This window comes from Geotrypetes seraphini, chromosome 9 (genome assembly GCF_902459505.1).
Source record: "Geotrypetes seraphini chromosome 9, aGeoSer1.1, whole genome shotgun sequence".
In the NCBI taxonomy this organism is placed as follows: domain Eukaryota; kingdom Metazoa; phylum Chordata; class Amphibia; order Gymnophiona; family Dermophiidae; genus Geotrypetes; species Geotrypetes seraphini.
The window spans coordinates 145,091,687-145,107,766 of NC_047092.1; the positions used below are offsets into that span (position 1 = coordinate 145,091,687).

General features: G+C 41.5%; 1 protein-coding gene across 4 annotated transcripts in view; it reads right to left on the reverse strand.

Moving 5' to 3' along the window:
- Positions 1-1,550: 1,550 nt before the first annotated feature.
- The window catches only part of SCG2 (secretogranin II), a 67,850-nt gene continuing 53,320 nt past the window's right edge, over positions 1,551-16,080 (reverse strand). For 3 of the 4 annotated variants that reach the window (XM_033959351.1, XM_033959354.1, XM_033959352.1), the window contains one exon: positions 1,551-3,943. In XM_033959351.1, the coding sequence (XP_033815242.1) occupies positions 2,046-3,943 (1,898 nt within the window). In that variant the 3' untranslated portion in view covers positions 1,551-2,045. Of the gene's footprint in view, positions 3,944-9,641; positions 9,721-16,080 lie in introns of those variants that run through there. The other variant, XM_033959355.1, reaches the window with a different exon arrangement.

Sequence of the window (16,080 nt, forward strand, 5' to 3'; positions counted from 1 at the left end):
GGATATGCATAACATTTCTGGAATCTGGTCTAGTTATGGTCATTGCAAAAGATATACACCACCATCCACCAGAGAAAGCAAATTACAAGGCTTACATTATCACTTCTCTTGTGCTCAGAGATACGCTGGATCATGAGACGTTAACCCCAGGGCCAGATTTTCCTATAGGCTAACTAGGCTTCAGCCTAGGGCCTCAAGATCAAGAGGGGCCTACATTCAAATTGTTAGGAAAATTAAAATTACACTATTCTAAAAACAGTGAACACTAAAACACTGAACCGAAAATAAGGAGAAATTCTATGCTTCGGGATCGGAACCGGCTCCAGCCGCAACGGGGCGCTGACTCGGCTTCTCCCTTTCTTTTTCTCGCCCTGGGAGGAGGATCGGGGAGGGAAAGACATCAGGCCAGAAACAGCTGGGCAAAGCCCAGCCCCACGGGGAGAGAGGCAAAATGTGGATCCGTCAGGACAGGGCGGCCCAGACTGGCATCGGGGGTGGGGTGGGGGGTTTCAGTGGAAGGGGGATGGGAGGCAGGCAGGCTGGCATCGGAGGGGTGGTGGGGGGATTTAATGGAAGGCAGGCAGGCAGGATGGCATGGGGGAGGTGTTCAATGGAAGGGGGATGGGAGGCAGGCGGGCATCGGAGGGGCGGTGAGGTGAGGAAGGACGCACTGGGGGCACTATGGACATAGGAAGGGGCAATGTTGTGTGTTATGTTTGATTAGTTATTGTTACAAGTACTATATATGGTGCTGAGAATAAATGTCCAAATAAGTGTTCTCACATTTTTTATAAAGGTTAGTACCAATAACAACATGTTTCATTTAACATATTGATATATATCACAGTAATGATGTATTTTATTATCTCTCATGTAATTTACAAACTTAAAAGTGGGAGGTGAAAGGGCCTCATAAGTGGAATAGCCTAGGGCCTCTTTTCATCTAAATCTGGCCCTGGTTAACCCCCTCTTTTACAAAGGCACGCTATGATTTTTAGTGCGCGCTTAATATAGTGCACTAAATCTACGCTAAAACGCTTAACGCACCTTTGTAAAAGAGGCCCCAAGTGAGCAAACAACCCACTGTAGTAACTGCTCTTCTTCTCAATCACTGCACAGCTTATTGTATATCTTTTTTTGCTTAGTGAGAAAGCTCAAATAAATATGAAATTAAATGTGTTCAGTCAATAAATACATAGCTTAAAGGTTCACAGGTCCTGATGCATTTTGCCAGTTGGCTGCTTCAGAGTGACCCGGTGAATACCGTGAATCATTTAGCTCGCAGAGTCTACAAAGGTATGTGAGGTATTCACCGGGTCACTCTGAAGCAGCCAACTGGCGAAACGCAGTGATTGAGAATATGAGTGGATTGTTTGCTTACTTAACATCTCATAATCCAGCATATCTCTGAGCACAAGAGAAGTGATAATATAAGCCTTGTAATTTGATTTCTCTGGCTTGCCGATTTAGTAAAAGAGGGGGGTATGTTATTGGATTAAACAAGGCAATAAAATGTGATTAGCTAACAATTGCAAAGAAACAGCCTGAAATCCAGAAATAATATTTATTCAATGAACAATAAAAGCACACAGTAGAAAAAAGTAGTATAAATAAAACTATATATATTAATATAATGCTTTATTTTATTTCTTCAGTACTCCACAAAACACTATACAGACAGTAACAAAATAATTTGATTAATTTAAAAGACCCTCTGAGCAAAAGTTTAAGGATGAAATTCATCTGCCATTGTCCACTCATGTACTTTTGTGAACAATGTGATGGAAATGTATTTTTCTGTAATTCAATAATGTTTTGATAAATTAGTTTCTTAAAACAATTGAAATAGTTTGTTAAATTACTTCAGATTGATAACAAATACACGTCTATAAACAACATAAATAGTTGAAAAATAATAAATTGAGCAGACAATTCAATGCAAGGACCAATTTACATTTTTTTGTTGAAATCATACTTAAGGTATGGTAAGTAAGGGTCAATACACTAAACAAAAACACTACATAGAAAGGATCAGTAGCAGCCATTTACATACTTCCCATTGCTCGATTTACATTGTGATCTTTCCCCTTGCCTACTTTTTCTTGGTTAAGGTACTCCAGGACTTTCATTAACATGTCTTCATCCAGATACTCCTTATTTTGCGTGTCATCATTTTCCCTTGTTTTAGAAAACCTTTTGATGACTGGGGCCAGTCTATCAACCTCGTGTGACCCCTCATGAGTTAAATACTCTTTAATACCCTTATCATATTGTTCATCCTCTTGTAGTTCATCTTCAGTAGGAACAAACATTGGAATACGTTTTATTTGGTTTGGAGCCATTACTTCTGGATATTTAGACAACATCTTTGCTAAGTAATCTGCTAGTTCTTCATCTTTGTCATTAATTGCTTCATGTTCTACTTGTCTTCTGTCTAAATCATTGATCCAAGGAGCTTTGGCATATTTATATCCTTTAGGTCTTCCATGTGTAAAGGATGATCTTGGCAAACTATTTTCTAGATTAAGTTGACTTAAACTGTAATCTGGTTTCCTGTTTTGTAAATTCTCAGTTCCCAAAATATTTACAACATCTTCAATCGTGAGGTCTTCAGGTAGATTTTCCAAGATGGGATATGATGATTCCTTTAAATAACCATTTTTTGAATTTGCTTTATTTTTCAGCAAATTAATTTGATCCAGAGCAGGATTTGAAATTTCATCCAGATCTTCTGGGAGTTCAGGCTCCTGATCAGTCTCTAACTTTTCTACTGGTTTCTTGTTATCTCCAGCCCTAAGCATATCAATCAAGTCCTCAGGTGGAATTTGTAATTTTCTTGAGATGTCTATCAGTTGGTATACTACCCGAGGATCAATTTCTCTTTCTAAAACTCTTGCTGCTCTTTTCTCTTCAGTTTGTCCACTCTGTGGTCTACTATTTTCAAACTTATTCACCAGCCTCAACATTTTCAAGTAATAATTCATTAATCTGGAAAGGTTCTCTGATTGTTGTTCTTTATGTTCTTTTCTTACATCATCTTGAGATTCAAGCCCTTCTGATCGCTTCATATCATCATCAATCTCTTCTTCATTTTTTTCAATTTCTTCCTTGCTGTCTTTAATCTCTTCTTGGGTTTCGGTTTCTAGTTTTTCTTCTATAGGATTCCAGTCCTCTCCTCCAGCAACATCTTCATATGCAATGTTATTAGCCTTATATGTGCCATCTTCATCATCCTTATAAAACTTCTGGTCTTCCTCATGCTCTTCCCTTTTATGGTTAGTTGGTCCAGTCAGTTTTCCTAGTTCCTGGAACACTGATTCTAAAGTAGCAAGACTTTGGGGAGTATATTGTTCTTCTACTATTTCATTAGTACGCTTGAAAGGACTGTCTCTAGAACTCTCTTCATAGTATCCACGGGGCATCTTCAGATTCTTGTGTTTTCTCTCAGGCAATTTATTTGTTTCATAATCATCGCTCAGTTCAGCTGGCAGGCTTTTTCCTGAAGTCAGAGAATATAGTTTATTATTTGCTTTGGAGGGTGTCTTTGCCTCTTTGTCTGCTTGCATCAAAGCTTCTAGCATTATCCTTAGCCATTGTGATTCATCTTCATTCAAAGGATCTTTTAGATTATCCGAAAAACGGTTCCAATCACTGTTTCCTTTCTGCAGAAGAAATGGGGCACCTTGGAACGAGTTATAGTCTGGGATACTTACTCCTTTGTTAGACTGCTGTCTAAGATTCTCTATATATTCCAGTGCTTTGACCATCTCTGGACTTGGAAACCTCTGCATGTTTTTTAGCCTATAGTCTGAGTCTTTCTGTGGTAGCTGGTAGTACTGAAATGATGCCGCATCAACGCAGCAGATAAAGAGAAACACAGGTGTGAAAGATAAAGCTGTTCCAAACCACTGAGCAGTAGCGCACGCCATGGTTGCAAGTTCTCCTTTAACAAACGAAAAGAAAAGGAAAGAAATTAACACATTCAGACATATAGTAATAAAGTATGAAAAATTGACACAATGAACAAATTGTTGTAGTCAACAGAAAAATAAATGGTTCATGCTCTAACTATTGTGATACACTGAGGCCCTGATTCTATAAAAGGTGCGTACCGGTAGGTGCCTAGATCGAATGCCTGCTGAACTAAGTGCCTAACTTAAATTTTTAAAATTGGCTTAATTGGTGCTGATAATTGAAAGATCATTAAAAAAAACAATTATCTGGTAGGCGCCTAACTCAGTAGGCACTTATCGCCTCACAGTAAGCATCTATACCAAGGTGCCTACATGGAAAGTAGGCATTGTTATGGGCAGAGTTTGAGTATGGATTGAATTAGGCGCCAGGAGGCATCTACTTTAGGTGCTGGTTTATTAGGCCAAGAAAACTCTGGCTTAATATACCAGTGCCTAACAATTTAGGCACCACTAGGAACAATTCCACAAACAGCGCTTAACTTTGATTGACATGCGGTAGGTGCTGCTTTTCTAGGCACCTACCGAGTTAGACGCCACTTGTAGAATCTGGCTCTGAATGCCCAACAGGATTTCTAAATAGCTTCTATGGAATTCTCATGGATTCTTTTAGTCACGGCCTAGATCCTTCCTGTTAATCTTATCACAGTCTTTCAGTGGTCCATAATTTTACAGTAGTAGAACTAGTGAATAGTTATAACTTATCTGTAATTGTTTTATAATTGGAAAAAGCTGCTCTTTTCTCACCTTATAAATCAGGGCTTGTACCTGATAAATATAACACACAAGAAAAAGTGAATTCTACCTTTATTTATAAATAATGATATTTTCATATGAAATACAATGCATATATTCCTGATTTCAAATTTAGATTATGATTTTCTTTGAAGATTCTCTTATTTAGCTAATTCATGGAGGACGTTATCAAGATTGGCTACTGTTAAGATGTGTTATATTACTGCTAACTTCATTATTTGCTATAGTTTGGCACACCTAACAGACATTTAGCAAGTACTAAATGCTACACATCATATTTAATACTTTGCACACGCTATGGGCTCCTTTTACAAAGGTGCGCTAGCGGTTTTAGCGCACGTTAAAATGCCACGCGTGCTAGCTGCTACCGCCTCCTTTTAAGCAGGTGGTAATTGTTCGGCTAGCGCACGCTAATCTTGTGCGTGCGCTAAAAATGCTTGTGCACCTTTGTAAAAGGAGCCCTAAGCTTTGGTAAATGTTCTAGGCCCTATTGCATAAAATGGGACCTCCACTGACATATTGATAATGTCACCCCTAAATCTGAAAATTTAATAAAATTTCCATCATTCTTATATTGTATCAAGTGAAAAAAGCATAACAGGCCTCCAAGAATTGGTTGGCATCTAAAGCTTATTAAAGGACCCCAACACAGATTATTTTTGGAGAGTCTTGGCAGCGTTTTTGTTTTTGCTGTATGAATTAACTATGCTGTTTTAACCACTATATTTGTTGTTTATGCTTACCAATCTTAGAGAGAACAAAGGATCACATCACAATTGTAACACTAACACTGATAACCCCAATGCAGGCACTGCACCAAAATATAACCTGTGCCAGGTCCTTTAATAAACTTTAGATGCCAACCCATCCTTGTAGGCCTCTTGTGCTATTTACCCTTGGCATGGTATCCTGTACTTTGAACTCCCTCTCTCCTTATATACTTATATTATAACATATGTAATATAGTTGTGGAACTATGCTGAAAGATTTGTTGATTCCTTTGCCCATATCCTTTGTTAAACTATTTTCAGTAAAATTACTAGATTTATGCCAGGCTAGAAGTTTTCAAAGCAGGAACATAGAGTAATGTGTGTTATCATGAATGAGATGTACGTAGATATTGTTATAGTTAGCAGATCAGAGATTTTCATAGCTGATGACTTATCTGTGTAACACACATATAAATTAGGTTTGATAGAGTGTAGTTTGTGTGTTAGTGAACCTGGGATTTTGATTTGGGTTATAGATATACCAAGCTACATACATTTGGCATGTGACACATACATTTGGCCCCAAACTCCACCTCACATGCCAAAGCCCCCTCCTCTCATGCATTCAGTCTCCTTCCCTCCCCCTACCTACAGACATAAACAAATAATTCCCTGGTGTAGGGTAGGTCTATTGGGCAGCAGTGAGCCCCAATAGCTGCCTCCCTTGCCAGCTCTGAGAGGTTACAGTCACCTTTATGAGCTTTAGAACCAGCAATGGAAGCAGCGATTGTTCGACTAGGTCGGGGGGGGGGGAGGGGCTGAATGCATGAGAGGAGGTGATGCCATTGTAGGGAGGGGACAAGGAGGGAAAGAGGGAATGCCACTGTGGGGCAAGGAGGGAGAGAAGTGCAGCATTTGGGGGGTAAGGAGGGAGAGAGATGCTGCATCAGAGTGGGCAAGGAGGGGGAGAGATGCAGCATGGGGGACAAGAAGGAAGAGAGATGCTGGAGAGAAGGTCAGGTAGAGAAGAGACAGATCCAATGAGGGGTGGTGAAGAAAGAGGGTGCGGAGAGGAAAGAGGTGCTGGATTTTGGGGGATGGGGAGGACAAGGAAAGAGAGATGTGCCAGGACCTTCAGGGAAAGAAGGAAGAGGGAGAGGGTTGTTCCTGCAAAGGGGAGACAGAACAGGAGCAAGGAAAGAGAGAGGAATACTTATTGAACCCGAGGGAGAGATCTGCCTGGGAGAGAGAGAGACGAGAGACGGAAGAGAGAGATGCTGGCAGGTGTGTGTGTGTGTGTTAGGGAGGGGGGGGACAGAACAGTTGTATTGGACAGAGCAACAATAGGGACACAGAAATGAGTGATGCTGGATTAGTTAGATAAGGATATAGAGAAAAGATGGACGGTGGACAAGAAGAGAAAAGAAGTTCCAAATGAAAAAAGAGACTCTGGCAAAACAGTTAAGAGAAGAAAGAGGGAAGGACCAACATAATAAGAAAAAAAATGACCACACAACAAATGAAGAAAAAAGAATGTTATTTTCTATTTATTGATTGGAATATGTCAGTTTTTAAAATGTACTGTACATCTTCCAGAACTAGTTGTAGACATGGCTGGGGCTCCCGAGAAATACCTCTCTCATGGGCCTTCAATCTTCAGTATTGCAATAGTAAATCTCCAGCACTGGAATGAGCCCCCCATGGCATCTCTGGTGATATTTCCTGTCAGGACTTGATGATGTCATGTTTGCGAGACTGAACAGGCTATCAGTAAATATATCAATTTGTCTTCTGCAAGATAACTAAGGCTGTGAAGAAAGAGCGGATAGCATAGCTGATTTTAAGAAAGATTTGGACAAGTTCCTGGAGGCAAAGTCCATAGTCTGTTATTGAGAAAGACATGGGGGAAGCCATTGCTTGCCCTATATCGTAGCATGGAATATTGCTACTCCTTGGGTTTTGGCCAGATATCAGTGACCTGGATTGGCCACCATGAGAACAGGCTACTGTGTTTGATGGACCATTGGTCTGACCCAGTAAGGCTATTCTTATGTTCTTATGAGGAGGAGTTTTCTGAGGAGGAAAATATCAGTGGGTGTTTCCTTGGCTCAGTGGGAGCGGGAAGTTGTATGATGTCTGTCAGAATGAGCAGATTACAGATAGCGGAGGAGTGAAAGATTTTTGAGAGTTCTATGATCTCTGTCAGTATGGATAGATCATAGTTGACAGAGGTGTAAGAGGATTTGAGGTAGTTGTGCAAGGCCATCAAAGTAGACAGAGTTTAGTGATGAGGAAAAGCAATGAGAGTTTTGATAGAGTTGAATTCACCGACTTTTTGTAGAAGTTCCTGAGGAAATTGGAAAGGAATCTACCCTTTAATTCCCTTTCTCTTTGGGCATAGGCATCAGGGCACCAGAGATAAAGAAGGAATGACAGAGCTGACTCTGGTTGGAGCATTTGTCAGACGAGCTTCCATCCCCAAATCTAGGGAACATTCTAAAGGGGGTGTTATTGTTACATATATATTTAACAAATGAAATATTTTCTCTTAGCATAAAAAGAATTAGTTCAGGGAATTATAAAGCTTAAAAAGTATAAAGACAAAACTTAGCTACTTTGGTAAAGAGTTCTAGAAAAGAGGCCTTGTAGATTCCTGGTGGTCTTGTGAGGTCCTACAGACAAGGGCAATCCTATTCCTGGCCATCACTTCTTTCTCAAAGTGACTGCTGTGACTTCTAGTGGTATCTCATGGTATTTATGAGTATAAGGGAGTAGGGCCTTCATGATGTCAGGGGTGGGAAAGATTAGGGATTGAGATCATGGGGGAGGAAGAGAAGAATCAGGGGTGGTAAGGGTCGAGAGAAATCAGAGGACCACATAAGCTGAATATTGACTGGTTAGCTTCCATGCAATATTTTTTTAGAACTTTGATCTAGAATCTGTTCATTATTGAAATGCATTCATGCCTTTATACTGTCATCATTGTGAAAGCTCTCATCAATTGACAGAGAGAAAGTACAGCAAGTCTGTCTTAAATGATGTGTTCATGTTTCAAGTAAGAATTTAAATCAATCAGAGTTGACAACTAAAAGTTGACAAAATCCAACCTGTTTCATTTAACAGTTTCCACCCTAGATGCGTCATGTAACTTTGTGAAGTCTAAGTTCGTGATATGCAAAGGATTTAATGGGGAATTTATCAAATGGTGTTATGGCCTTAACGCACATTAAAGGAATTAGTTTATGCTAAATGCTAAAAGCCCGTTCTCTACCTACAGTATGGGCTTTTAGTATTTATCACATGCTAATTCCCTTAATGTGTGTTAAGGTATGAGTGCTGCTTGATGAATTCCCCACTAATGCACTTGCTCTTAAATTGACCTCTTTGAAAATTTACTAGGGTTGAGTGACTAAATTTATATTTAAAATTTCACCAATCTCCTAAATTAAGAGCACAAAAAGATAAGGTATTGGATAGTCAGAAATGAGGGTTACATGGCATAATAGTGGACTTCTGTAAATTAATTGAATATCCAGAAACAGCTAAATTTATTCGTAACAGACAATACAGCAGGTAATAACCTGTTCAAGTTCTTCAGACATATGATAGTACCATCCGTATGTAATGATATTTTGCCTATTGAAATTCCTTGAATTATATTAGACATTCTAATCAGTATTGCCAGGGGCTCAACAGTTAAGGTAAATACTAGAGGTAAAAGGGGACAGCCATGTCTAGTGCCTTGATGCAATATAATCAGCGAGGAAAAGTGTCCATTTATATGAATAACGGTGTTAGGGGTAGAAAAGATTCCATGTATCCAATTAATAAAATTTCTACCAAAACCAATGGATACAAAAAGGCAAAATATATAAGGCCACTCAATTTTATCAAAGGCCATTTTGACATCTAGGGAGATTATATCCAAGTCATCTTTATTGAAAGCAGCAAGAAACAATATAATGAGAAGTCATCTAATGTTGTCAACTTCGTATCTCTCAAAGATAATTCCAATCTGATCTGGAACTGTTTGCTCTACCCTTTTACTAAGAATTGTAGTAAGTATTTTGTAGTCAGAGTTAGTAAATGTAGGACTGGCTCCGCCATGCAACCACCCCTGTTGCTCTGGCCAGCTCATTGGGTCAGGGATCCACTACCAGGGCTCACAAAAAAAAAAAAAAATTGGTCATTTCCTTGCACTTACAGTCTCACAGTTCTTATTGAGCTTGGGCATAGGCTGGGGCTGGATAACTCCTGTAGGCCAGAGCAGGTGAACAATCCTGGGTCTCAATCACCCCACTCGGACCGGGAACTTCTTGCATGCTGAAGGAAACAGCCAAGCCCAAGGTACAATTGAGTAACTGGAACGTTTTATTCAACACAAACTCAAGTTCACACCTACTGTATTTTACACTCCTTCAGATGTATCGGCAGTCAGCAGGTTCAAAAGACATTTCATAACAGTTCAAACCTTTTATTCTTGTACTTGGGTTGTAGTAACTGCTTATTCTCTGTCCTTCCCCCTCCTCCCCCCCCCCCGAACCAAAAAGGAGTTTTGGTGGGAGAAATAGGATAACGAAGCCCATGAATTTCTATTTCACTTATCCGGTAGTCAATATCAACTTTTTATCTCTCCCCCTCCCAGGAACCACAAGAGTCTCCCTCTGTACACAGAGCCTTGGTGGAGAAAAGGGATCACCAAAAGCCTTAAGAAACTCACTCACTCCCCTTATATATAACCTTCCCCTCCTACACCTCCCACTATTTCTCTTCTAACCACTTCAAGCTTAGTCTCAGTGACCCCCTGAAAAATACTACAACACTGCCTTTATGTTAGAGGCATTTTAAAGGGAGAGGGGTCACATAAAGATATGGGTCTATAGCATGAGCAAGCAGTAGGTTTTTTGTTCTTTAGGTACTATCATTATAATTGCTAAGCAATGGACTTCCGTAATCTTATTTGAATAAGATTAAATAAGGTGAAAATTGGTCCCTCCTAGATTACGTATACAACTCAGCATGGAACTTATCACAGCCACACCTACCTGCTAAATATGTGGCCATTAATTTATAAGTCCTCTAGGAATAGGAAAATGACTACTGTATCTGATTGCAACTTGCCTTGAGCTACTTCACAAAAAGTACAATACAAAATGCAATACAGCTTCACCTATTCTGCAGTAATTCCAATAATGGTTCTACACAGAGAGCAGAGAAAGAAGCTGGCTAGAGCTAGGAATTACCAAAAGTCACAAACCACTGGGAAATCTTTTTATATGTTAGCACTTTAGAAGAGGGACAATGTAATAATAAGCAGTCTTTTAAAAGATTGGGAAATGGTTCTTAATTGTGCAATATCTTATAAACTCAGATGCACAGTTTAAATATGACCCTTGCTTCAACTAGTAGCTAGTGAAGGCACTGTAACAAAGGAATCACACTATCATGTTTACTTGCTCCACGTAAGTCTTGTGTAGTATTTTGTAAAGTTTGTAGCCCTTTTTGTACCCTATTCAACATTATAATACTGGAATAATCTATGTGGGCTATTATGTTGGCTTGAAAATATTTTCAGATTTGATGTAACTGTCTTAATCTACAAAACACTACCCTTTACCGTTTTAAATCAACATCCACAAACGCAGCTAGAGTACAGTCTTTGTTTAAGCTTTCATCAAGGCTGAGGTGTTTTTCCAGTTGTTGCCAAAGCAATTGCGATGAGCTATTCCAGAAGGCAGAGATTCATATCCACCACATCTCCTACTCAGTGTAACTAATTTAAACGAGAATGTAGGCCAATCATTGATTTAAAGCGAACAAGCCTGCCATAGGGAACTTGGGCACCCTTTCCAAATGGTCTTATCGTCAGTTAATGTGGAGGGGCATAATAAATAAAAGGCTAAGTCCCCTTTTGGCCTAGGCCCAAACCTGAAAGTAAGAAAGCAGGGAAAATGTCCATTCTCAAAAAAAAAAGTCCAAAAGGAGATTTTTTAAATAATGGCCTGCCTCTAAGTTCATCTTTTTAAACGCCCAGACCACTACTACCTCTATACTTACAAACAGAATAATGAACCCCAAAAAAAGCCTAAGTCCCAAATGCCCAAAACCAGACCTTTTAGGTGAAGGAGGAGCCAGTCCTTTGCCTAAAAGCTGGATTCTGTAACCGGTGTCTGTCAAAAAGAACACTGGTTACAGAATTCACAGCCCCCCCCCCCCCAACAAGGATCATGGCAGAAGAGATGGCTCATCTCATCTGCTGTGATAACGACCCCGATGTGCCGCCAACCGCGGCATTTCGGATCGCTATTGCGGGACAGGGAGAGATAGCCAATCTCTCCTGCTGCGATTGCCACCCCCCCCGACATGACCATGGCAGGAGGGAGACCAAGCCCTCCTGCCTGAACAACCCCCAACCTCCCAGACATGATTGGTACAGGAGGGGGCCCATGCCCTCCTGCCCGAACAACCCCCACCCTCCCTGACACGACCATGGCAGGAGGGAGCCCAAGCCCTCCTGCCCGAACAACCCCCCACCCTTCCCGATACAACCGGGGCAGGAGGGAGCCCAAGCCTTCCTGCCCGAAGAACCGCCACCCTCCACGACATGATCGGTGCAGGAGGGTGCCCAAGACCTCTTGCCCGAACAATCCCTACCCTCCCCAACATGACTGGGGAAGGAGGGAGCATAAGTCCTCCTGCCTGAACAACCCCCCACCCTCCCCGACACGACCGAGGCAGGAGGGAGCCCAAGCCTTCCTGCCCGAACAACTCCCCCCCCCGATACGATCGGGGCAGGAGGGATCCCAGGCCCTCCTGCCTTGATGCAGCCCCCCCCACATCTGGCCCCTTTCGAGTAGTACCGTGTCCTTCTTTAAGTACGGCGACCTCACATTTTATTTGCTAATTATTTATAAAAGGTTTTAAAAAGTTCTAATCGTGATTAAATTCGAGTTAATAAATGTTTCTATATCTCTAACAAATTAGGGTGTCTTATGGACTTTTCAGAGCCATCAAGTGCTTTGGGTTTAACAATTATCTGGAAAATTTTCACATTTCTGATTGGGCGACTGGTGGAATAATTTGTCACAGAGAGTGATAGAAATCCATTCTTGAAGACTTATTTTCATTGTAATGAATCTCTCTTCTGTGATATGAAATTGCAGGTGCCCCCCCACAAACACCTCCACACCTGCCAACCCACGAAACTCCCTGCTGACAGGACCCCCCCTGTACCTTAAAAACGTTGGACGGATGGACGGGACCCAAGCCCGTCCATCCAGCAGGCCCACAGTCCTCAGAATGGCGGGCCTTAGGGCCTGATTGGCCCAGGTGCCTCAAGCCCCGCCCACAGGTGGGGCCTTAGGTGCCTGGGCCAACCGGAATTGGCCCAATTGCCTTAGGCCCTTCCTTTGGGTGGGGCCTTAGGAACATGCGCTGGGTTGGGCCTATGTGCCTAAGGCCCTACCCACAGGAGGAGTCTAAGGCAACTAGGCCAATTCTGGTTGGCCCAGGCACCTAAGGACCCTCCTGTGGGCAGGGCTTGAGGAGCCTGGGTCAATCAGGTCCTAAGGCTCGCCATTCTGAGGATGGCGGGCATGCCGGACGGACGGGTTTGGGACCCATCCGTCTATCCAATGTTCTTAAGGTACAGGGGAGTATGGGGGTGGGGTTGGGGGTCTCGTGGGTTGGAGTGTGGGGGGTGTTCAGTGGGCCAATCGGGGGTATGGGAGGATGCAACAGGGCAGGAGGGCCTGGGATCCCTCCTGACCATATTTTTGTGGGGGTGGGGAGTAGGAGTTTGCCGGGGCAGGAGGGCTTGGGCTCCCTCCTGCCCCGGTCATGTCCGGGGGGGTGATTGCGGCAGGAGAGATTGGCTATCTCCCTTGCTGCGATCCTCATCCCGAAGTGCCACGGTTCAGGGGGGTGGGCGATCACTATCATGGCAGGAGAGATGAGCCATCTCTCCTGCCGCGATCATTGTTGGGGGGGAATAGGCAGGTTGTCGGGGCTGCTAAGCTGATCGCGACAGCCGCCATCAGCTCAGCGGCCCCTTTTTCGGCACTTATATCTGTTTGACTTGGTCTAAGTCAAAATGTATAAGTGCTGACTAGGCAACCTGTCAAAAGGTTTGGTTATATCTGCTGTACAACTAAGTGTAGGTCGGCCTACCTCCTGCCCACCTTCCGCCCTTTCCCCTCCTCTAAAAATGCCTCTTTTCGCTCTATGCGTTTAGAGGCAGGGGAAAGGTCTAAGCTGGTTTTAGATACATCTAAAACCAGCTTTGGTTATGGATTCTTGGACAATCAGACTTTTTTTTATCATCCAAGTACCCATTTAGGCCACATTTTAGACATTTTTTTAATGTTTTTATTATGAGCCCCATAGTACATAACACCAACTAGCTATGGAAGAGCTTAAAAATGGGAGTAATCATTTTTCTGATCTGATAATTTGTTTTACAAGCATTGTAACGGGAAAAAAAACCCCATCTTATATATAAAATAGCACCAGGGCTTTGCTCATCTGTCTTGAGCCCACTCCACGCTGCAAATGCTGTTGTTCCTTCCTATCTCCAAGGAAAAATGATGGTAAATATGACTCTCAGACAGTCATGGAGAACATAATGATGTGTGCCAGGAACAGCTGTCATGTGGCAGTGGTATGGCATGAACAGGGAGTGGTGCCCCTCTCCCTCACTGATACAAGAAGATGAGGCCTCCTATGTCAGTGCTAGAAGAGACAGCTGGATCACAAAGAGATAACAGGAAACATGGGGTGAGAGAAAAGGATTAGGGTAATAGTGTAATAGGAGCAAAAGGGTAAAGTGCAAAGGGATGGGGATTGAAAGGGGTGGAATACTATGGAGATTGGTAAAGGAAAGGGAGTACAAGGGACAGAGAACAGTAACAAGGTGAAGTGGGTAGGTGGGAAGAAGAGCATCCACAAGCATAGGAGCCAATCCTGTGCTGAGCACCCCTAATTTAGGGCTTCATTTACTAAGGTGCACTAGCATTTTTAGCGCACGCACAAAATTACCGTGCGCTAAATCGCGTGGTACGCTTCTAGAATAACGCCAGCTCAATGCTGGCATTAAGGTCTAGTGTGTGCGGTAATTTAGCGCGCACTATTCCGCGCGTTAAGGCCCTAATGCACCTTAGTAAAAGGAGCACTTAGAGCAAACTCCTTCACTGTGTCCAAGAAAGAACAATTATGTTATGTTTAGTACCTCAATCATTTTGGAATGCTGGTACCGATACCCCCAAACACCCTCCCAGAGGATCACACTCTTCCATGTGCTCCTTGTCCAAGGTAACTTATAATAAATTTCCTCGGATCATATCTTCTTCTTACATTTTTTATTTCAAAATAATTTTCCCCTATGCTTATTCAATACATTTTTCATTTCAAAATAAATTTCCCCTATGCTTATTCAAATGATGTCACTTTTTAAACTTCAAAATTGCTGAGAATCTGAAGTATTGAATTATTTGCTGCTTTAATTTTTGGTGCATAAGCTCCTGTATGTCTAGGCATATCAGTTAAATGGGAGTAAAATCTAAAACACGGAACCTTTCGACAGCAGAAAAAGCAATCAGAATGGGAAAGCAAATTTCGTTTCATGCTTGAAAGAGAAGATAGCAAGATGCATATTAGAAAACTATTATCAACGCCACAGGCTATAACTGATTCTAAAATATGTTAAAATAATGATTTTTTTTAACATCTAAATTTTCTAAGCGCATTCTTGTGAGCTGTGGGGGTGGGGGTGGGGGAAAGACCAGCGATCCAATTATCTCTGGAAATAATATTGAGAATCCACCTAATTCTAAAAATGTAATACAGTGTGATATAGAAGGAGATTAAATATTTGAAGATCGTTTTCATGTAACTATAGAAATATTGTATGCTTATTTTCAAGGCTGTTTAGTGCCTGTTCCCTGCACACTTTGGCTTTGCAATTATCCCTTGTGCCATCAGGAACCAATGGTATTTAACATAATGCAAATTCTCAATCACTGCTTTAAATGTAAGCGATCTCAGTGTAGTGTGTACACTGAGTACTAGTGTGATAGATTTTATCAAGAGAAGCACTGAATGGATGTTCTTTCATAGAAGAATTATAGTAGCCTTATTGCTGTTTTCATGCTCTAGTCTAGTAGCAATAATGCCGTCTAGTAGTGGATGTAGTGCTGTTAGCATGCTCCCCCGTTATCTTTTGTTAGACTCGCACTAGAATCTGGTGATGGTTTGGGAGTTCCACTGAGGAATCTGAGTTTTCCCTAAAGCAACAGGCAGCCTTTAGTTTACCTCTATAAGACCGTGCAGTAACTTTTCTAGTTAATTACGAACGTTATTCAAATAATAAAGTAACAAGGTCTGCAATGCTATAATTGTCCCATGTGTAGTGACATGAATCTGAACTGTAGTGATGTAGTGATTGCAGGTTCAGACAAGTAGCTATATCGATCAACATATTAAAAATCCCAAACGTTAATGCAGAGTATCGTTCTAGTTGTAACTACAACCTAGTGCGAAGAATGAATTTAGGCACCTACAACATTCAGCTAAGGAAAGACTATTCTAGAATCAAACAGTGATACAATATATTATATTGTCCAATGTATCAGTATTTTATTGAGTTA